Source organism: Plutella xylostella, chromosome 5 (assembly GCF_932276165.1).
Source record: "Plutella xylostella chromosome 5, ilPluXylo3.1, whole genome shotgun sequence".
In the NCBI taxonomy this organism is placed as follows: Eukaryota; Metazoa; Arthropoda; class Insecta; order Lepidoptera; family Plutellidae; genus Plutella; species Plutella xylostella.
Window position 1 is genome coordinate 9,647,196 of NC_063985.1, and position 23,814 is coordinate 9,671,009.

The 23,814-nt window shown below is 37.8% G+C and overlaps 2 protein-coding genes across 2 annotated transcripts in view; one reads left to right on the forward strand and one right to left on the reverse strand.

The window, feature by feature from the left end:
- LOC105387543 overlaps positions 1-23,814 on the reverse strand; it is an 88,862-nt gene that overhangs the window by 56,315 nt on the left and 8,733 nt on the right. The window lies entirely within an intron of this gene.
- Positions 67-4,856, forward strand: LOC125491395. The gene is made up of 3 exons (XM_048633228.1): positions 67-637; positions 683-1,060; positions 4,798-4,856. The coding sequence occupies exons 1-3, from the start codon at positions 67-69 to the stop codon at positions 4,854-4,856; spliced, it is 1,008 nt and encodes a 335-aa protein (XP_048489185.1).

Consider the following 23,814-nt stretch of genomic DNA (forward strand, 5'->3'; position numbering starts at 1 on the left):
TACATCGCCCTTTAATGCTTGTGTAGGTATGTAATATTGTATAACTGCTAACCTCTATAATTATAAATGGATAATGAGTCTTTTATAATAGAACAAAACTTTGATACTTGGAATGAATTTGTAGCATCACAATCAATTAATAAGCATTGTTTACTAACGCTGCATGTAAATATAAGATCCATGTTAAAGAACTTTGACCACCTAGAATACACCATACTTAACTGTAAAAAAACAGTCCATTTAATTGTGATTACGGAAGCGAATATAAATGATAATTGTAAACAACTATATCAGTTAGAAAATTACAATATGTATACAGAACTTAGGAATCATCGAAAAGGTGGTGGTATTATTCTATACATACATAATAGTCTAGAATTTAACAGGTCTAACTCATGTACATATAACTTTGAGTGTATAACAGGCGAAATAAAAACACTTTATAACTACAAACTCGGAATCTGTGCCGTATATAGACCACCGGAGAAAAGTATACCGCGTTTTATTGATGAACTAACTGTTTTGAATAGAAAATATGCGCATAATAATAATTTGATGATTATAGGAGACATGAACATCGATTTAAAAAAAATTAATATGCAACGAAATCAGTATTTAAACAAGTTAAGTGAATTAGGTATGGAATGCGGTATCACTCAGTACACACGGATAGAAAAAAAGGGTGATATTATAACGAAATCTTGTATTGACCATATTTTTATGCGTAGCGTAGGTAACTGCGACGTGCACACAGCCGTTATCAACATCGCCCCAGCTGATCATTGTATAACCGGTTGCCTGATAAAAGACAATACGCTTTTTACCCCGTCACCTACAGCGAATAAGACGGTAACTAAACTTAATCATCAAAAACTTAAACTTGAACTTAAAAATATCGATTGGAGTTCAACACTGGAAATGAAAAACCCCAACGACATACTTAACTTTATTATTGATAAATTTACTTTAGCTTATGAGAAATGTAAGTACAGTGTCAAGCTTAATTATGATAGTAAACGAAAAAAATGTATGTGGATTGATAAAAAACTAATATATATGTGTAAAAAAAGAGATGAACTTTATAAAATATGGAAAAAGGATCAAAGCGACGCAAAAAATAGATTAATATATAATAATTACAGGAATAAAACCATAGCATACACTAATTTAATTAAAAATAATTTTACACGACAGGAAATAAGCAATAACTTTAAAAATACCAAACAAATCTGGCAAATAATAAACAGATTATGTGGTAAAATTTCTTATTCAGTTGATGACATAATATGTAAGGCATTCCAAACGAATGTCACTAACTTAACTAATATGTTTGCTAAGGAATTCAGTAATAATGTTAAAAAAATCTGCCTAAACTGTAAAATACCACTGTTAGATAACAACAATCACACAAATATCACAGATAGATGCATAAAAATATACAATGCTACTAATGAGATCACGGAAAGAATAATTAAACACTTAAATACAAAAAAAAGTCCCGGCATAGATGGTATCAGAGTATGCGATATACAAAGCATATCTAATGAGCTGGTTCCCACTATTACTCACCTGATTAACCAGTGTATAGAAACATCTATATACCCGGACAAAATAAAAATCGGTATCATAAGACCAATATTCAAAAACGGAATAAAAACCGACACTAATAATTATAGACCTATCACTATCTTGTCCAGTATAGATAAGATTATTGAAAAATACTTTGGTACACAAATAAATAACTATATTAGAAAAAACAATATAATAAATAATAACCAACACGGCTTTCAAAAAAATAAAAGTACAACTCAATTATTAGCAAAATTTACTAACGAAGTTAACGAACACTTAAATAACAAAAAACATGTTTTAACCACTTTTATCGATTTTAGTAAGGCCTTCGATACCATAGAATACGAAACCTTATACAACAAATTAGAACAAAACGGTATACAGGGGCCATTTCTAAAATGGATAAAAAATTATCACTGCGGTCGCTTCACGACGGTAAAAATATCAGAGCAGCTCAGTAATATGATACCTACCACTGTAGGAACTGCGCAGGGATCCATATTAGCTCCATTAGAATATTTATTTTATGTCAATGACATGTGTAACATAATTACCGAAGGCTCTGTCTACCAATTTGCGGACGATACATGCTTGGTCATAGCCCACAAAGACCTAAAAATAGCGGAGCGGTCCATGCAAAAAAACTATGACCTATTATGCAAATGGGCTCACGACGCGGGGCTTGTTATCAATGCAAGCAAAACAAAGGTGGTACATATACGTTCATCGCACAACACCTATGACATACAACCCAGTATCATAGCACACGAGCACCAATGCTTCCACACAAAAAATACTAATTGTAATTGCATTTCATTAGAGGTGGTCCAACAACATAAGTACCTAGGATTGATAATAGACCAGCGTTTTAACTGGGAGCCGCATGTAAACCACGTCTGTACCAAGCTCAGAGCACTGTTAGGTAAAATGGCTATTCTCAAATATAAAGTTCCATTTAACATATTGAGACTTATCTATATGGCGATGGCTGATTCAATAATAGGGTATGGTTTAAGTAGCTACGGAAAAACATACAAAACACACTTAGAAAAGATTTATAAGCTCCAAAAAAGTATATTAAAAGTAATTGTTCCTAATAAAATCATGTTAGAATATAAGAAAAACAAAATTAACCTATTCCATTATTGTAAAGTCTTAGATATATACGACAAACTAAAATTACAAACGCTTATCGAGGAAGACTGTAATAAAACATTCCTGAAAAAAAAGGAACGTCCTACTAGACTACGTAAGCTAAGTTATATGCCCATGTATACATTGCCTAGGTATAATAACACTTATGGAACTAGGATATGGATGTATTTTTTGCCGGATATTGTCAACGAACTTCCTAACGACCTTCAGAATCTATATATAAATAGCAATATTCATAAGTATAAAAGTAAGATAAAAGATTTTCTTGTTAAAAATAAGACATCTAGGAACTGTAATATATAAGTTAATTGTTAGATACTTAAGTAGGTAATGTAACTCTGTTTCGTTTAAATTAGTTAAGTAATTAGTAACTTTCTGCCAGTAACACTCGCTGCTACAGATAAACCTAGTGGTTTCCGATAGTGGCTAGATAGAATTAAGTAAAAACATGTAATTGGGATAAATAAATGATTTAAAAAAAAAAAAAATATATATTTTTTTTTAATAAGTTGATGTAATTTACAACACATAGAAATTCAACCAAGTTAAGAAAACTGCGGTTAATTGGCCGAACAACACAAGTAGTTCATCAATAGTAGGGTAATCGAAAACGCAGTTGTTATGCAGCAGCAGCTTTAAGTACGTATGCTTATCGTTTCAATATCTAAAACATTTACTCTGTAGGTATATTTCCAAAAGCAATCCAAACTCACTTAACTAAGTAAACTTCAACTCGATCCATATTCAACACGTTTACAGACGACCATTGAAACTTGCGATAACTTTCAAATCCGCAAACATGAAAAGATTTTAAAGTGAGAACTATGTAAGTACTCACTTAGTGGCAGCTCTCTGGTTTATTACATTGTTTGTATTTTACTGAAACTTAAATTAATCCTCTTCAATGTTCTCGTGACATCGCTTTAAATCAGCTAACTTCTTGATACTGGGATACGAATGATACGATGGAGCAGACTCCCCCAAAGTGATAACCATATAATGATGGATGTCTTTTGGTAATAGTTTTTTTTTTATTGGGGTACTTATTATTAAGTACCCCAAAAAAATCCGCACAGTGTTTTTAATTTTGTTTCCATTATAGAAAATCACGACAAATTGTTTGAATCAATGGTATCACATAGTATGGTATGTCAATACTCGGCTCGTCCTTTTGAACTCAGTGGCTGTCTGACAATTATAATGAAAATATTTAAAAACGGTCCAATTTTGTAACAAATGAGTACGAGCATTGAGTTTCAATTCTTCAGCGCCTCTATTGATTACATTTTAATGAGCCTCTGATGGCAATCCCGATATTATATCTCTCCTTATCAAGGATATTACGAAGCGACATCTAACTAATGGGAAATGAAACTCGTTTAAGCTGTTGTGGGTGATTTATGCCCGGAATTTATTGGCTATTTCCATTCCCAAAACAAGAATATTGCCGAAATTAGATACAGAAAAAAAACTGTTGCCAATTTGGTAAGGTCTTGTTCATAGATTCATTGGCCAAGAATGTCAAGATGAAGAAGGGTCAAAAATAATCATGTAATTAACATTTATGAGATTGAGCGATGTGCTTACAATGATTTTTTAAATATATCAGTGAGTTGAAAGTTGTCGAGGTAGGTGTACATACACACAGAAAACATACCTAAAGACGAAGCATCTCATCTAAGTACTTAAGATGTACAAAACTTTTCAACAAGTTTTATGAAAACTTACGTAGGTAAGTACTTAATTTATTAATGCTCACAACTGCGATCCCCGGTCCTAGTTTGCACGCGAGTCACCCTTATTTCGCATGTGTTTTTTACCGTGTACTCTAACGATTCAATAAAACATTGTTAGTTAACCTGCACATCTAGATTATAGATGTGAATTGTGTAAGTACACATTGTACTCATTTCAAAACTGCGAAACGCAACCCACATGGGTTCCAAATAATGTATTGCAATAAGCGGGTTAAAATAACTTTGAACATGTCATATCAAGCAGCTGAGAGTAGCGAGGAGTCGAGATGCAACTCTTCACACTGCGGGGTATCCATATCCTTTGTATTTCCAGTCGGTATGCAAAGTCGGTACAACCCCGCTTTGCAAGTCAATAGATTCAAATATATTTGAGGGTTTGGTCGGAATGTTTTTGAGAGTTTGACGACAGGCTGTCTGGGTAGAGAACTAGAGAAGTTTCGTAGTTACGGCATTAGATGTTATGTAAGTAGAATATAACAAATTCGTATACTAGAGTAACGAGTAGTTACGAAATAAATATGGATATTTGAAATTCTAAAATCGATGATATATTTTTCGTTACCTATTTAAAAGCTGACGAGATAAACGGTAAATATATATCGTAGGTATTTCGATAGTGAGGTATTCATTGCTGACTAAAAAAAAACTGAATAAGAATTAAACATTTAAAAAAAACGGTCGATTTGATTTATATTCCTTGTTGCTTTCATTTGAATTATAAGTATAGGTAATATTCATTTTACAGTAAAACTGTCTTTGCCCCGCTAGGTTCGCTCTTCGTAAAAAGGTGTCCCGTTGAGAATTGCGGGTTAAAGTAACCTATGTCCCCTGAAAAGTAGTTGCACTGTTTGAAGTACTCGATCTTTTTAAACATGTTAGTTTAGACTGTTATACCGTAAAGTTTCTTAAAATAACCCATAGAGCAACAAATCTTTTAACTTTTGAGACTGAGAGGCGTTTTTTTTTTATTTCAGCCAGTTTTTAATCCAATTTCTTCAAATTAGCTCATTTCTTGCATACAAAAGCTGAGCCCTTTTCGTAAACAATGCTTTTTACGTAATCGGCGGCTGAAAACCTTTTTATTTTTATCTATGGCGAGAAAAGTAACATAAAAGTTTTCAAGATTCTTCTTATGTTCATTCATAAATTTAAAAAAATAAGTAAAATAACCTGATCACATCGTAGTTTTTGATTAATTACGTTGATTTTTTCCTGTTCTCCTTTTTGTGCATCTTAATAAATACTACTCAATTATTCGTAATTTAATTAATTAATTTAATAATATTGTATGGACCACTTTAAAGTGAAATGTTCCTGTTCCAAACCTTGAGTTAGTAAATGTAAAATATAAATTGGAAGCCAGGACCGGACGTCCTCTAATAAACATTTATGAAAATGGACCCTCGCCTTTGGGAAATCTCGATGAAATAATAAATTTTTGATAACAGCATTTTACTTTATTATTATACCTAGGTGCTAACTAACTTTTGCGCAGGGCGTCGCTTAAAATTTGACCTCCTTATTATAGACTAAATATTGTTCTTGTTTAGAACTGCTTTTGGTAGAGACTTGTATAAAATATATATTTTTAAATGCTTATAAAAGAAAATACAAACAAACCTACTAAGCGCTTTGGTTTTGACCCACATATTTAACTCACGACTTGTCAACGCATAATCTTGGGAAGTTTTCCAAAGGAAACGGATATTTATGTGCGACCTTTCCTTACAGTCTCCTGAAAAAAGCTTCCCTAGCACGGGCTTCCCTAGCCAGATTATAGATATGAGGAAAGTCAAGGACAGCGAGCGGTGGTAGCTCAGTCGGGCAAACCCCCGCTTCTCACGCCAGAGATGCGGGTTCGAATCCCAGCGCTTTTAAGTACAATTTATACCATCGCTCTTACGGTGAAGGAAAACATCGTGAGAAAACCTGCATATCTAGATTAAGCACATCTAGATATGTGAACCCACCAACCCGCAGTGGACCAGCGTGGTGGGAAATGGTCCAAGCTTAGGAAAGCAGTTTAGACCTTGGGGATATGCACAAAGGTTCCACTCGAGAGAGCCAGGTGCAGGTATTTACACCCCCACAGAGAATAGAATAGAAGGTCGAGGACAGAGTCCTGTTAATAATTTTTTATATTACTCGCTCTGTAAACACTTTTCCAACAATAAATATGGAATTAAGTTGAATGATAATAGAGCCTGGTAGGTACGTCCTATTCTGTTTTTATAAGTACCCACTATACACATAATTATACATAGTTATAAGTTTTATATTTGCCCGGTTTTTTTGCCCTTGCCAAGAACATAAGAGAATCCCTTTACTTTCCGATGGAGAGTAGTTTTTAGTTAACTTTCGTCAAGATTTTTTTTTCTTTCTTATCTACAAAATCACTACACTATAAATAAATTATAGAACAGTGTGCACATCTGAAGGTGGTAATCTGGTTTTGGCAGAAAGCTGTATTTACGCCAAATACATTTTATTTTCGTGGCTGTTGCCTACGCTGTAAAGAGCTTTAGTGAAGACCATTGGCTTTCCCAAAGCTGCATCGGCATCGGAGGGCACAAACAGAAAATATATTCAATACATTGTACTGTAAAATGTTTTGTACATATTTACTACGCTAAGGTGAGTACTTGACTTCCTGCTGTCTAACAGAAATAGTCGAACTTCGAGTATCACGGTGTAACTTCTTCGGGTACGCTTGTAATTATAATGTAAGTTCTATTCGGCAGAAAATACTTACGTAGGTATACAGGGTGTCCCAAAAGTCAACGTCATCCCTTAAAGGGCTGATAGGTCAGCTCATGAGAGGCCAGAATATCACAATATGACCTTAGTAAAAACTCGATAATTTTCGAGATATTGACACTTTTATAAATTTGCTGAAAATCGACACCTTGGATCAGTTTTTTGTGTGCCGCCGGTACAAAAATCCATATTGTTAGAATTTGTTTGGTGTTGCATCACCCTGTATAGCCCTGCTATTGATCGCAGTCAAAAAAAATATCGAGTAATGCTGTATGTTTAAAAAAAACACGGTTTTCAAAGTCATAAAAGGTAATCGTATTTTTTTATAAACAACTTTGACTCTACATACTGTAAAAAAAATATACCACGCAAACCTGGCACCTTATTTGAAAAGATTGCTCATTTAATGCAGTTTCCAAAATGGTACAAAACGTTGCTATTGTTTCAATTAACAAAAAAGTTATTGCTATTTTAGTACAAAACGACATCGGTGTAAAATTGTTTGAAGGAAATTTATCTGACTGAATTTATTAAGGGTAAGTTATGTTGGAATGAGTAAAAGTAAAATAGGTGGTGTGGCCGGGAGTGGGAAAAGAGACAACGTTGTCAGAGTTAATAAAAAAAACGCATTTTGAGTATCTTTCTCTAAAAAAGTGGACTATAGCAACTCCACATTCCCCATAAATGTAGCGCATGGTAACGTACATTCCTGGGTAGTGCTAATGTATGATATTGTACAAGTAAAACGCTTACATATGTACATTGTACACCCACAGTATCCAAAAAAGGGACAGATCAGTTTGTCATTAACATTACCTCTAATTACTTGTTATTTATTTTAAAGTTATTTTTAAACAAAACCAAACTCTCAAAATTATGATTATGACCATTAATGAATATTATTTTTTGCTGATTATGTACTTAATATAATAATGTGGTGTTATAATTTTGAGAAATAAAAATAAAAGTCAATAAATGTTTGTTTTTTTTTCAATAAGGTGTAAAAAACGCAAAATATGTTTTATAAGAGTTTGGTAAGTTTTTTTTAGCTATTTTTGCGTCATCTATGTTGCCACGGCTGACCCCACCACCTATTTTACTTTTACTCATTCCAACATGACTTACCCTTAATAAATTCAGTCAGATAAATTTCCTTCAAACAATTTTACACCGAGGTCGTTTTGTACTAAAATAGCAATAACTTTTTTGTTAATTGAAACAATAGCAACGTTTCGTACCATTTTGGAAACTGCATTAAATGAGCAATCTTTTCAAATAAGGTGCCAGGTTTGCGTGGTATATTTTTTTTACAGTATGTAGAGTCAAAGTTGTTTATAAAAAAATACGAATACCTTTTATGACTTTGAAAACCGTGTTTTTTTTAAACATACAGCATTACTCGATATTTTTTTTGACTGCGATCAATAGCAGGGCTATACAGGGTGATGCAACACCAAACAAATTCTAACAATATGGATTTTTGTACCGGCGGCACGCAAAAAACTGATCCAAGGTGTCGATTTTCAGCAAATTTATAAAAGTGTCAATATCTCGAAAATTATTGAGTTTTTACTAAGGTCATATTGTGATATTCTGGCCTCTCATGAGCTGACCTATCAGCCCTTTAAGGGATGACGTTGACTTTTGGGACAGCCTGTATATGTACATTGTTTATAACTCTTACATTTACCTTAAAATAGCCATTCATAAAATTTCAAACAAAGTAACAAAGTAACTTGCCGTACCTTTTCAGCATGCAAAACAATTGCAGGCGGAAAAACAAAATCTAGAGAGAAAATGGCGCCATCGACTCAATGAGGCTGACCCAGTTTTAAGAGAGACAGACAGAACTAACAAAATCAAAACAAACAGTGGAGCGCTACGAACATACGAAATCATTGCGCGGACTATTCTGGGTCACTTCACAATCGTGTGGCGGACATTGTGGCACATCTAATGTACCTACGTATCTACAATAGGCTGCTAAATAGCATATTATTATAGGTAATAAATGGCATACAGGTTATAAATGTTATACTAAAAGGTCGCTGCATACGTGATGCTTCTTTTATATGGACGAGACGTGAACTTCATACACAATAAATGTGACACGAGTCATGACCACGTGTTTGATCCACACTTGGTGCACCTGATTCCGCGATGGTCTACAATGGTTGTGCCATCTACTGACAGTAGTTTCATTCCAGTACGGAGATAATCTCCAATGTCACCGAGTTGGCATTTATCTCGGGTTCAAACGGAGATATATTTTGACACTGGGGTGTTTCACAGTAAGTGGAAGTGATTTATTGTTGAACGTCTTCATTTTACATACTACTTCTTAATTAAATTATTATTAATGCCTAACTAAAACTAACTAATATAAAATTAAAATTAAACTAAAAAGAAAATGCTGGCCAGATCGCTGCCACTGTCGGGTAGGGTACCCAAGACGCTGGCCGCGTTACCCCGCTGTATAGCGATGCTTAGCCTTTGTGCGAGGTAAGAGCCAGCCCTAGGGTCCCTTGAGACTTCTATTAGTCTGATGCTGATGTCTTTAAAAAGCTGACGTGCCTCCGGTCCCCACGGCCCTAGGGTTTCGACTCCGAAAGGCACAAACATGTACCCCTCTCCTAGGGATGCATATTTGCGGCCTTTCATCATCTCCGCCCGCCCGGCCGCAGCGCCAGCCTCTCTGGAGGTAGATGGAAGATGGGACGGTGCTAGTGTGTCCACGCATGTTGCGTCCCACACCAGCAGCCGGCCCCTCTTCCATGGCACCAGACTCATGCCGTCGGGTCTCTTGCCGTCGTCCCGCATGATCCCGCTTGGCTCTAAGGTAGCGGGAACATTTGCACTGGCAAGGGCCCGGCGGATGGTGTCATTGAGTGCGGCATGGCGCGCTATACGCCCGGCACTGCGGCCGCACGATAAGCCGTGGTGACCGCGGCGGTCAGCATGTTCCCCACAGCGGCAGCGATGTGGCTCATTGGTTTGAAGCCCTAGTCTCAGGCTGATGGCCACTGTCAAAGTAGTTCTGTCCAGCAACGTGCCTAGATTTGCCGAAGGGTAGGCATTCAGCCAATATCCCGACTGTGGAGTGCTGGAGGCCAGGAGACGGGCTCGGTCTGCTGCATCGGTTGCGGTTTCCAATAGTTGCTTTTCTTTTTTTGCGCAAAGTGGCGCGTCCCATAGCCTCTGTGACGTCGTGTCTGTCGGGATATCTTGCCCGGGACCAGCAGCATTCAGCCATGCATTCTTGGCCTCCGTCAGACACGGCACCTCTAAATCACCAAGTGATGGAGTTATAATTCTTCCAAAGAGGTCCCGTGTACTGTATACGGAGGACAAAAATGCGGGCAGTGCTACGTCAGAGGCTTTGCGTATCCCAATGCCACCGTAGCGTACAGGTAGGGTGGCTTGGGTCCAGCCTCGGTCATCCATGCGGCAGTTCAGAATTTCGGTTATGGAACACTTAATGACTTCATCTATATGTGATAGGTAAAGTGGAAACTTCCATAAATTGGAGCATCTTAACACATATGTTAATTTTGGCACGAACAAACAATACTTAATAATGTGCATCGCCATGTGTGGGTTGATGTCACACATGCGGGTGTATGAATCCTCGAATTTATTAATTTGGTCCTGAACGTAGCCAGGGATGGATTCGTCCAAGATGGGGGCACCTAGGAGGCGCAGACCGTCTCTTTTGACAATTTTGATGTTAGGGGCCAGGACGTTGAATTTGTTAATTATGTCGTATTTTTCTGTGTCTGAAAGGGATTCGTTGAGATGGAGTTCGCATTTTCCAAAATTTAGTTCCAAGCCAATTGTGCTGAAATTTTGTATGATCGAATTAAGGTCTTGCAGCACTGTGGAAGCATCGCCCCCTAGGGACCCATCGTCGAGGTACCATACATTGAATTTGGAATTTAGATTCGAAATATGTGGATAGATGCCCAGGCTGAATATTGCTGGTCCCAATGGGTCGCCCTGCTGACAGCCTGTGGCAGAAAGGATGTGTTGGTTTTTGTACGACAGCTTGGAAGGTTTGCTATAGCATTGCCAGATATATTTATAAATTGGATTGGCGTGGGATCGGATTTCTGTCAGCAGAGCGCTTCTATTGATGGAATTGAAGGCATTTTTAACGTCCACCTTCAGCAGCACCTGAAAATCTCCCTTGGTGATAAATGTTCGGGCAGCGTGTACCGCCGCTTCACAGCCCCCTTTAGTCCCGATTGAGATTACCTCCGGAATCGAGCTCCGCATAATTTCATCTTGTTATTATTCTTCTTGTTCTTATCGTGCTGGTAAAAAATATAAGAGCTAAGTAGTGTTTGTCACCATAAAATGTATGGCTAGGGTACGCCGCTGGACGTATAAAACGAACAGCAGGCTCCTTACCTGTACATCCACGTAATTATTTAGAGATTCCTTCATAAGCCATTATTACATGATATAAATTCATGTTTTTTAAGCTCTTGCTGCAGCAGTAACACAGGGCGCTATTAAGACGTGACAAGAGTTCTCCATCGCGCTCGCTCTTGAGGCTGCGCAATGTGAGTGAGCGCGATGCAAAACTCTTGTCACGTCTTAAATGCGCCCCGTACTAGCCCTTCTGGACCTGATAAGTGGGTTTCACTACGGTCTTTAATATTACTGATACAGTAGAGATGAGGATGATACCTATCCAAGCCAGGGGGGTCACTCTACGCTAACCACGACTATCTCGTTGTATAAAACGTACCGATTGCATTACATCTCCCGTTCGTTTGTTTTTTGTCAAGCTAGATTAACCTTCCAGCCACAGTATGGGCGGTATCGGGTCAAACCGCATAAGTTTGGAACGTTTCCACTCAAACTTTGCCTTGATGCTACACAATGCCAATTTATCCTAACATGACGTCTGCCTTTATATTCACTTTTTGATATGGATAGAGGGGACTACTTCTTCTAGTGACCTCGATAAATATTCGAGATTGGTATGTTTGAAACCTATATAATATAAAATAGAAAATTATACCATATTTTACTACTTCTATGTTATATACTGTAACACATAATATTATATATTGGTAATAAATAAAATGGGACATCTTAGGGCTATCAGAAGTCCGTAGAGAGGGCGAGGACACGATGACCCTGGAGTCCGGCCACATGCTCTACCATCGCGAGGGCGACCAACTGTCCCAAGGTGGCGTAGGATTCCTCGTCAACAAGACCCTTGTCAACAACGTAGTGGAGATCAGCAGTGTGTCGAATCGGGTAGCGTACCTAGTACTAAAACTAACCGAGAGGTATTCCTTGAAGGTCGTACAGGTATATGCACCAACCTCGGCATACTCTGACACAGAAGTCGAAGCAGTATACGAAGATATCTCTAAAGCTATCAAGTGTACTGCTAAGACCCAATACACCGTTGTGATGGGGGACTTCAAAGCCAAAGTGGGAGTACAAGAATGCGACGAATCGAGGGTAGGACCTCATGGCTTTGGTAGCAGAAACCAGAGAGGGCAAATGCTTGTTGACTTCCTCGAAAGGGAGGGGCTGTACTTGATGAATTCTTTCTTTGAGAAACAGCCCCAGAGGAAGTGGACATGGGCAAGCCCCGATGGTAGGACGAAAAACGAAATCGACTTCATTATGACTGACAAGCGGCACATATTCAGAGATGTCTCAGTGATCAATAGGTTTAAAACTGGGAGTGATCACCGACTTCTCCGAGGTACTCTGAATATTTTATTTATTTATTTATATATTAACTTCAAGCTGGAGAGGAGACGTCTGGTGAAGTCGACCCTTCGTCCCACACTGCACCAAATTAGAGCTGGCAACACCAGCTTCCAGAGAGAACTACAGAGCCGATTCGAATCGCTGGAAACCACTACGGATATTGACGCGGATACAATCCAAATAGTGAAGGCTCTTCGTGAGGTGGGCCACAGACATTTTAGCGTGAGAAGCAAAAGCAAGGAGTCTAAACTTTCAAGCGAGACACTCGAGCTTATGAGGCAGAGACGCGAATTTCCGTCGGCAGGTGACACTTCGTCAGAACTACGGGTACTCAACAAGCGTATAAAGAAGCTGATACGAAGAGATCTCCGTCGCTCCAACACACGCGCCATAGAAGCAGCAATTGAGCAAAATCGGGGGTCAAAAGTCTTCGTTCAGCAACTTGGGAGAAGCCACTTGACGAAGTTGAGGTCTGCAGATGGTAATATCGTTGCCTCTAAGCCGGAGGTTCTTGCCGAAATCGAAGGTTTTTACGGACAACTTTATGCTTCACACGCGCAGAAGTGTGTGGCGCAGCTCACCGATTCCAGAGCGCCACTAATACGCCACTACACTGACGACATCCCTGACGTCGACATAGGTGAGATTAGGATAGCCCTTGAGCAGCTTAAAAACAACAAGGCTCCGGGTGAAGACGGAATTACTACAGAGCTTCTGAAAGCTGGAGGTATTGCAATCCTCGAACAGCTCCAGAGGCTCTTCAATTCGGTTCTTCACAATGGCATTACACCGGAGGCATGGTCTGAGAGCGTCGTGGTATTGTTCTTTAAGAAGGGTGACAAAACCCTTCTGAAGAACTATAGACCGATCTCGCTTTTAAGCCATGTATACAAGCTGTTCTCAAGGGTTATCACGAACCGTCTTGCCCAAAAGTTAGACGAGTTTCAGCCCCCAGAGCAGGCTGGGTTTCGAAAAGGCTTTAGTACAATAGACCACATCCACACAGTAAGGCAGATTATACAGAAGACCGAAGAGTATAATCAGCCTCTGTGTCTAGCCTTTGTGGACTATGGAAAAGCCTTCGACTCCATCGAGACCTGGGCAGTTTTTGACGACCGAATGGCGTAGTGGTTAGTGACCCTCACTACTGAGCCGAAGGTCCCGGGTTCGATTCCCGGCTGGGGCAGATATTTGTTCAAAGACAGATATTTGTACTCGGGTCTTGGGTGTCGATATTTATATTTAGTATCTATCTATCTATGTATTTGTGTAGATATATCAGCTGTCCGACACCCATAACACAGGTTCTGCCTAGCTTGGGGTCGGATGGCCGTGTGTGAGATGTCCCCACATATTTATTTATTATTTATTTATATATTCACGGAAGAACCAACAATATGTTTTTACCCAAACACACGGGTAATGGTAAACAAAACAAAGTATTTTTTTTATTAATAAAGCACTTACGTTCATAATAGTTAACGCATATCTATATGCGTTATTCTATAGGTATGTATAGTTTATTAAGTCACGAACCGATTTTTTTCTAATATCTACCTGATTAAATAGTTATATCTATATGAATAAATCAATGATTTAAAGTTCAATCTTTATTTTATTTTACTCATTTCAAAACAGCTATTCGATCCCTTCAGATATTACGACCATGAAGCGTCATTCAAAGTTGAAAAAACTACGCAAAGCATCACAGTATATACAGTTGATTTTTTGCAAAATTAATACCTAATATGATAGGCTTCTAGCGGAAGCTTCCAGTTCCCACCAAGCAAAATGAAATATAGTACCGGCTTGTCCCATTCGTTTTACTTATTCAAGTCATGAAGGATTTTAGTCTAGAATTTTTGTGTTGTATTAAATATTCTTTTTGAGCCGGTCGCGTTCCGGATCTCTAGAAAGGGCGGTGCAGAAGGTCTTTCTAGTTTACGAATAACGAGATTTTGGAACGCTGCTGCGGTAACCACGACTCTATCTGGTTGAATCACCGCACCGATTGTATGGCAGATTTTTGTCAGATTTTTGTTAAACTAGATTAACCCCGCAGGCAGTAACTTATTCATACTACGCATATTACACAGTTGACTTCGAACGCCGTAAATTCGGTACAGATTTGACGGGATATTTTGTCGCTGGGAACAGATTCGTAGGATTTATTGCCTTCCTTTTGAGTTATTAAATTCTAAACTAGTAAACACAAAACTATGAAACTATGTTCAGATTAAAACTATTATAACCTTGAAATATAAAATGAAACGTATAGTATAGTATACTAGTTAGTAGTTCGGTAAATTTAAATTCACGTGACGTAGCCAAGCGCTCCCTTTTATGTTTGCTATGTTAGTGCGCTGTCCCAATGGGCGAATTAAACCGCGGTTACAGTTGGCTAGAGGGCGCTTGTTTAGCTCCCTAGCCTCGGATTACTAGCATAATAGGATTTAAAAACAAGGACAAAGAGTGATAGACTCACAGGATTAGCAAGGGTTTTAGGACTGAAGTTGTCCTGTGGTTACTTTTAATTAGAATAGTAGATACATTTTGTATTACACTAAACTACGTTTTTACAATATCAAATTGTACTTTTTAGGGGATAAACATTCGTCTAACTTTACTGTTCTAATGACTATGTAACACGAAAAAAGACTATAATAATATATTTAAGTTGTCTCGTGGGTTTGTTCAGAGCCATCTAGAACAACGAGATGGTGCAAAGGCGGTAAATTTATGAGATATCCTAGGATACAAGTAATTTATAGTGTACCTAATTATTGCAGCATATTATAGAAATATACTTGATTGCTTTGTTGAAAGTATAAATGATGCATAAAGGCTCGTTGACACAGTGCGAGCTGCTGCCTGGCCAGTAGACAGCTACTCGGTTTGTGTACTCGTACGCCAGTAGCTCGGCTCGCCTTTGCTGTCTACACGACACCCAGTCCCATGCCGAGTCGAGTCGCGGCGTAGTACACAAAAAAACACGGGTTCCACTGACAACTGTCCGGCTGGCACTGGCGAGCGACGGCCGAGCCGCTGTCATGGGCGAGTAGCTGCCGGGCGAGCAGGCGAGTGAAAACAAAAAATGTTGAAGTAACTCGGATGCGAGCTACTGACCAACTCGCACGTACGAGTTACTCGTAAGTTACTTCCAAACAGTGCGAGTTACTGCAGTGCAGCTACTCGGAAGGCTGACTCGTACGCTAGCTCGCACCGTGTAAACTAGCCATTAAGCGACGGCCGAGCCGCTGTCATGGGCGAGTTGCTGTCGGGCGAGGCGAGTGAAAACAAAAAATGTTGAAGTAACTCGCATGCGAGCTACTGACCAACTCGCACGTACGAGTTACTCGTGAGTAACGTCCAAACAGTGCGGGTTACTGCAGTGTAGCTACTCGGAAGGCTGACTCGTGCGCTAGCTCGCACTGTGTCAACGAGCTGATGCGAGCTACTGACCAACTCGCACGTACGAGTTACTCGTAAGTTACTTCCAAACAGTGCGAGTTACTGCAGTGCAGCTACTCGGAAGGCTGACTCGAACGCTAGCTCGCACCGTGTAAACTAGCCATAAGAGTAGTAAATCAAGATCTATGTCTCTGTCGGACAAATGTTTTAAATGAAGCGGTGCGGTGACCGGCAGCGGCGCGGTGAGTGAATTGAATAGCAATTAGCTTTATCAAGTTTGGAATACACCACCTTGTTACGTAACGGGCGATTCTACTAACTTTAAAACAAATTAGCAGTAGGCAGCGGAACTATCGCATGTACGGTTACATAATTATGGAAATTAATTGTAGAGGATTTTGAAATTTCCCCTAAATTTCGGGTCCTTCCACGTAGTCAAACTATTTTGTCAAACTGATTTGACCACGTCGAATTTTTCGTTGATTGACATTAATTATTGCCTATTAGCTTTTGGTGTGTCTTAAACTAAATAAATGCTAAAAAATATATTATAATAAACTTCGGATCAATCAATATCTTACTGACGACCGCTCTATGTAGACTTAAATTATTTGTAATACATTTCAACCTTAAGGCCCCGTACAGGGTGACGTGCCGCGCCAATTTTGGGTTTTCAATGCTCTTCACACAGCACACGCAGTGACACGCACACATGTAAGTTAGCACAGTGGGTCGATAAAATTTTACTCGCCAACTTTATTGAGAATTATGTTTAAGTACATTTTGGGTGATTTTAGGGTAAGTAAGTATAATTCTTACTTACACTGGTAGGCACCAGGAAAGAGTAGAAATTAATAGGAGTGCCACTTTACTCTATACTCGGAACCCGATTAGCTTTCTCAAACAAATGTGGTATTTACTTGTAGAAAGGTAACTACAAGTATTAAAGTGTAGATAATAAGTTTCGGGCATTCTCCAGCCAACTGAACCCCGACGACAAAGCAAAGTAAATAAATAAATAATAAATAAATAAATATGTGGGGACATCTCACACACGGCCATCCGACCCCAAGCTAGGCAGAACCTGTGTTATGGGTGTCGGACAGCTGATATATCTACACAAATACATAGATAGATAGATACTAAATATAAATATCAACACCCAAGACCCGAGAACAAATATCTGTGTTTAAACAAATATCTGCCCCAGCCGGGAATCGAACCCGGGACCTTCGGCTCAGTAGTCAGGGTCACTAACCACTACGCCATTCGGTCGCCAAGTAAATACATAGTGTCGCCAAAGGGCTATACTAAGCCAAAAGGGGATGACTCAAGGGGTCATTCTGAACAACTTTTGTTCTAGGAGATTTGCAAATTCGCGAAAAAAAATATTCGTTTTCCATGGTAAAAATTCACATGTCCAACAAAGTTAATTTCAAAAACTCGTAGAGCAAAAGTTCAGAATGACCCCCTGTCTTACTCCTTTTTACCGGACTGCCGAAAGAGGAGGGTAATGTTTTTTGATTGTATGTATGTATGTTTGTCTGTTTCTTTGTTCCCTCCTGTAGCCTAAACGGCTTGATAGATTTTGATGTATGAGGTATTGTTAGAAGCGTATTGATGGCGCAATGGTTATAGGCTATGTGACGTTCCATTAAAATGAACATAGCGCCCTCTAGAGGACATAACGTGATGATCGAAAAAATAATAATTCAACTTTGCCGTGTAAGGTATCAAATGAAAGGGCTTGATTTTCACATTATAAAAATATGCATATTGAAGGTATTTAAATAACAACACAAAAATTATTGAAATAAAAAATGATCATGAACTACTGACGTAAAATTTCATAAAATAAAAACAACTAAAAAGTTACAAATAAAAAAATACAATTATAAACAAACGAAAAACCCGACTGTACGCTAAAAACATGAAAACAAGTCCCAATGTTAATAGAGCGGTGGTAGCTCAGTCGGGCAAGCGCCCGCTTCTCAATCAAGAGATGCGGGTTCGAATCCCGGCGCTGACATGTACCAATGAGTTCTTTTAACTTAAGTACAATGTATACCATCGCTCTTACGGTGAAGGAAAACATCGTTAGGAAACCTGCATATCTAGATTTAGCACGTCTAGATATGTGAACCCACCAACCCGCAGTGGACCAGCGTGGTGGGAAATGGTCCAAGCTTAGGAAGGCAGTTTAGACCTTGGGGATATGCACAAAGGTTCCACTCGAGAGAGCCAGGTGCAGGTACTTAGACCCCCACAGAGAATAGAATAGAATAGAATAGTCCCAATGTTAATGGAAAGTATCGCAGGCGGGGACCAACTTGACCGCCACTCAAGGCCGTTTTCTAAGTAACATTCAGCTAAATGGTGAACGCTCTGCTGGTCCCCGCCTACGATACTTTCCATTAACATAGGGACTTGTTTTCATATTTTTAGCGTGCAGTCGGGTTTTTTGTTTGTTTATAATTTGTTTAGTACTATATACCGCTTTTTCAATACCTGTAAGTACATTTTTTGGTAGCAGCATAATATTTTTACTTAATTTTAGGGTTTCGAACGTCAAAAGAAAAAAGCAACCGTTATAGGATCTCTTTGTTGTCCGTCTGTCATCGCCCTTTTTCTCAGAAGCGGGTAAAGATATCAAGCTGATATTTCGCATAGATGGGGAGTAACCCAAAAAAAATATTATGGTACTCCCTGTCCCACACAAGTAAATTGGGGCTTATATTTTTTCCAGTTATTTTGATGTGTATCCTTTTTTTTCTTTGATGTTTTGTATAAGTATGACGTGTTTGTTTTCTTTAAATCTGTATTTTTTTTGTTGTTGCTGTCTATGTGTCGAATAAATGTATCTTTATCTTCAAATCACGCCATCTATCGTTTGTTTTTTTTGTGGCTACTGTCTATAGAAGAAATTCCGTCTTTGACAATTTTACGTTACGAATTTATTTTTATTTATTTTATTTTTATTTTTACATTTTCGTGGAGAACCAACAGCATTTTGTTAATAAATAATTATTACTTTTGAACACATAACAACTTGATGCCATTAACAGAATGAACTTAGTAAACCCAGTAAACCTAACACATCCAGAGGAAAAATAAATTCTCTTTCTCTCTCTCTGAAAAACATACTTAATAGCCCAAACTCGATGCTTTTAGCTATTAACATCTTTGAAATAAAATTGAGCCACCACCGTGTTACTGCCCTCATCAGATCCTCACGAGACCATACCTCAACCAGCACCAAGAGACTGTATTTTTGATCCCTAACCTAATGTTCGTGCGTATTGTCATCACTTAGATCCATTCGCTATATTCCTGCTCCTCATCAGACCTTTACGAGACTGTAATGTCACGAGAATATTGCACACTATCTAATTTAATTTAATGTATTGAATATATTGGAAGAATTATGCTTCCTCAATTTCAAATCAAATTATGTTGGTGTCATAAAAGTTGAAAAAGTGCAATGACAACCAATGTGCAGTGATTTTGTATCTGTACACGATAAGATCGCGAGCTGTCAGTGCTGCCTAAACCGACGTGACCCTTCTTTGGAGGCCAGCGGCCAACTGAGTCAAACGTCACTTGTGTTTATGATTTTATAACACAGAAAACCGCCATAGATATTTGTATGAAGATTTGAGGAAAAAAATTGCTCAAGTTTGGGATTAATTTACACAAAATAAGTGTGTGTTTATTAAAAAACAAGGTATTTAGCGCCTAGTCTAAGCCTTTAACTTTATAATATGATAAAAATCATATGAAAATTCTTGATGATTACGACACAGTTGTTACAATACGGGAGTGTCATATACTGGTTTTTCGTCATATTCTGAATTTAATTTACAGTTACCCATAAGCTTTTACTTAAATTCGAATGATTCAGCACCTAGCTAGACTCTTCGACTACCGGTGTGATTTTTTTCAAGGCTGTAGAGCATCATTTACTACATAATTCTATGACAATGCCAACCCTCGATTGCCTATTGCCGACCCTTAATTATTTAAAATGACACATTCGGAGAGATTTAACAACCCACAATATACCACAACCAACCAAAAGTATGTATTTAAAAATACATAGTAGAATTTTTACAGGAAAATAAATAAAACAATTGTTTTTTTACTTAAACATGCCGTCTTCACATCCGCGCTTTTTCGTACAATATTTTCAGCTCAGCATTCATAGCGGCTACCCTCCTTGGCTTAACTTAAGGCAGGCTTACAGTGAACTTTCGCAAATACTTTTTACCAGACCGGACCCTTTGAACAAAAAGCAAATGGAAGTGACAGCGCGTGGCGTCGTTGAAAAGGGTATGGAATTAGGATACTCGTCCGTCCGCTGCGAATTTAAATTGCGCATCACGCCGAAACGGGACTAAGTATTTTTTATCCGCCCTTTACGACACTCAAACGGATTGTTGGTAGTGTCTATTTAGTTAATAGCAGAATTTCTCAGACGTGTTCGATTTTATAATGTCTTAATACTTATAATCTAACTATTAAAATTAGGGTGACACGTTATATTAATAATAATTTATTGTTTACAATCCAAAGAAATGATTCGGTAAATTTTTGTTCTTTGACAGAATCATCATAGGAATTAGTTTTGTTTTTATTGCGCCCATTCATTCATTCCTTTTTGGAGTACAAAGTGTTGCAAAAAATACTGTAAGTACTGTAATCGCATCAAGTTATTGCTGTTATATTTTGCGAATAAGCGATTAAATTAATTCAAGAAATATTCAAATTAATTCTAACGTAGCTTGGGCGTGGATTACATTCTCATTAGTTTTGATCGTTAAGAATATTTTATAGAACCTCTTAACACTGAAATACTCACCTTTTTCGTTCAGATTTTGTGAACACCTGAGGCCTCTTCGAATTTATTATACATAACATATAATATTATGTTCATAGATATCTTATTACCTACACCTATGTTAACGAAACGAAAGTTAAAACATGTAAGGATTACTCGAAAAAAGTAAGAGGCGAGAAGTAGAGGTTGTAATATTTCCGCACGTAACTTTTCTTCCCATGTAACTGGCAATTGAAGCCAGATCTATAACGATTGACATTTCTTGTTGAATGTTCATGTTCATACATGCTACATAGAGCGGGAGAGGTTTCCTAACCGATCTGACCAAACTTATTACAAATGTGATAATTTGGCTCTGATAATCGTACGTACGTTTTACGCACGAATATAATTACATATATTATAATATAATATAATATAAACGCCCCTAGAAATTAAAATTATTTATATCTAGGGGTGTTACCCGGCTCTCTCGAATAGAACCTTTGTGCATATCACCAAAGTCTAAACTGCTTATGCTTCGATAATTTCACACCATGCTGATTCACTTCGTGTTGGTTCACACATTTATGTAAATACTAGCTATTCCCGCGAGCTTTACTTCGCCTTTAAAAGTTTTCCCGCGGGAATTCCAGGATAAAAAGTAGCCTATGTTCTTTCTCAGGGTCTAGACTATATGTATATCAGTTCAGCTTCAGTAGTTTTGGCGTGAAAGAGTAACAGACAGACAGACACAGTTACTTTGGCATTTATAATATTAGTTAGGATAATCTCTATTTTAGTTTTCTACACCATGCTATAAAAATGGAAGGCATGATCTGTTTGGAATCGCCCAAGCGCTTCACAAAGTATAAACTCTACATCTGCTGCCAGTTCTCATCGCGTTACTGTAATATGTTTCCAGTTCTATGTATTCCTGCTTTCTAACCGATTCCAACAAAAAGAGGAGGTTCTCAATTTGTTTTTAGGGTTCCGTAGCCAAAATGGCAAAAACGGAACCCTTATAGTTTTGTCATGTCCGTCTGTCCGTCTGTCCGTCTGTCCGTCTGTCACAGCCGATTTACTCGGAAACTATAAGTACTACAGTGATGAAATTTGATGGGAATATGTGTTGTATGAACCGCTACAAAAATATGACACTAAATAGTAAAAAAAAGAATTGGGGGTGGGGCCCCCCATACATGTAACTGAGGGATGAAATTTTTTTTTTCGATGTACATACCCGTGTGGGGTATCAATGGAAAGGTCTTTTAAAATGATATAAAGTTTTCTAAAAAACATTTTTCTTAAAGTGAACGGTTTTTTAGATATCAGCTCTCAAAGTCGTAAAAAGTATGTCCCCCCCCCCCTCTATTTTTATAACTACGGGGTATAAAATTCTAAAAAAAATAGAGGTGATGCATGCTAATTAACTCTTTCAACGATTTTTGGTTTGATCAAAGTATCTCTTATAGTTTTTGAGATAGGTTGATTTAACTGTAATATTATATTTGCTGCTACGGAACCCTTTGTGCGCGAGCCCGACTCGCACTTGGCCGGTTTTTTATTTAATGTACTATGTCTACCGATATCTCCGCCATTTTAATTTTATACCGATTTTTAAAATTCTTTTCTCGCAAACTCAATTGGCAAATATTTTCTTTCTGTCAGCATAATGTCTAGCCATAGAACAACGTGCCGCAGCAGTAACTCTAACATTTATAAACGTTACAATGAAACAACTGTACCTACGCACAAACCCCGGATATAAACATTTCTTTCAAATATTAAACATCTTTTACGACTTCTTACAATTTGTATAAAAAGTGTGAAGAATTGCCTAATAAATTAGACTTTATGATTCATGACTCACAACGCTTTAATACGAGTTCTAAAACGTACTTAGTCCTATTTTTGTTTGATATTTTTAGGAAACGCAGTTATGTAGTTGCTGTACAGACTTATTTCAGTCATTTTTAGGATTCGGAGGTATTGTGCAATCCAATCCAGGAATCCTATCCATCCTGGAGAGAGATTTGAATTTGATTGGAAGAGATTGCTTTAACCGATAAGACCACCATATTGTTCTATGTCGACCTGTGTTTTTTTTCAATATTTTATTGTAATATTTATGTATAATATTATGTGCCATTGTGTACTACAGTAGCCCAGTATTCGGCTAACAACGTTAAGGAGACTTCGGGCAGCAGCTTGTTTGCGCGCTGTAACTAAGTTGGCAAGTTCTTAAGAAAACAATATCATGTAATCTATATTGACACGGTCGGCTATTAATTACTAAAGTTAGTTTACCAAGTCGGTGTAATCGGCCAGTTTGCTATCGCTCCATTAATCCGTTTAAGTTGCCTTGCTATGATTACTATATTAGACTTAGCAATTAAGGGTCTATATGAATTATGTTATGTAAAATGTGTTTTTTGTACACCCTTACTTACATCTCTCTGTGAATCTCCTGCAGGTTCACAGGCAGAAAAAGCTTTTAGCATTAAGTGCACCTAATTGTACATTGTTACTGTTATAAAGTGTGCAATTATAGCATAAATAAATAAAATTCTATTAACAAAAAAAAACATAATCAGTACAGCTTTT

Bases quoted from the DNA above. Each gene is read 5' to 3' on its own strand.
- LOC125491395 (XM_048633228.1), top strand. From the start codon at position 67: ATGGATAATGAGTCTTTTATAATAGAACAAAACTTTGATACTTGGAAT. The intron at 638-682 runs GTATGGAATGCG...TAGAAAAAAAGG, and splicing joins AAACAAGTTAAGTGAATTAG to GTGATATTATAACGAAATCT. The intron at 1,061-4,797 runs GTAAAAAAAGAG...TTGTATTTCCAG, and splicing joins TAAAAAACTAATATATATGT to TCGGTATGCAAAGTCGGTAC.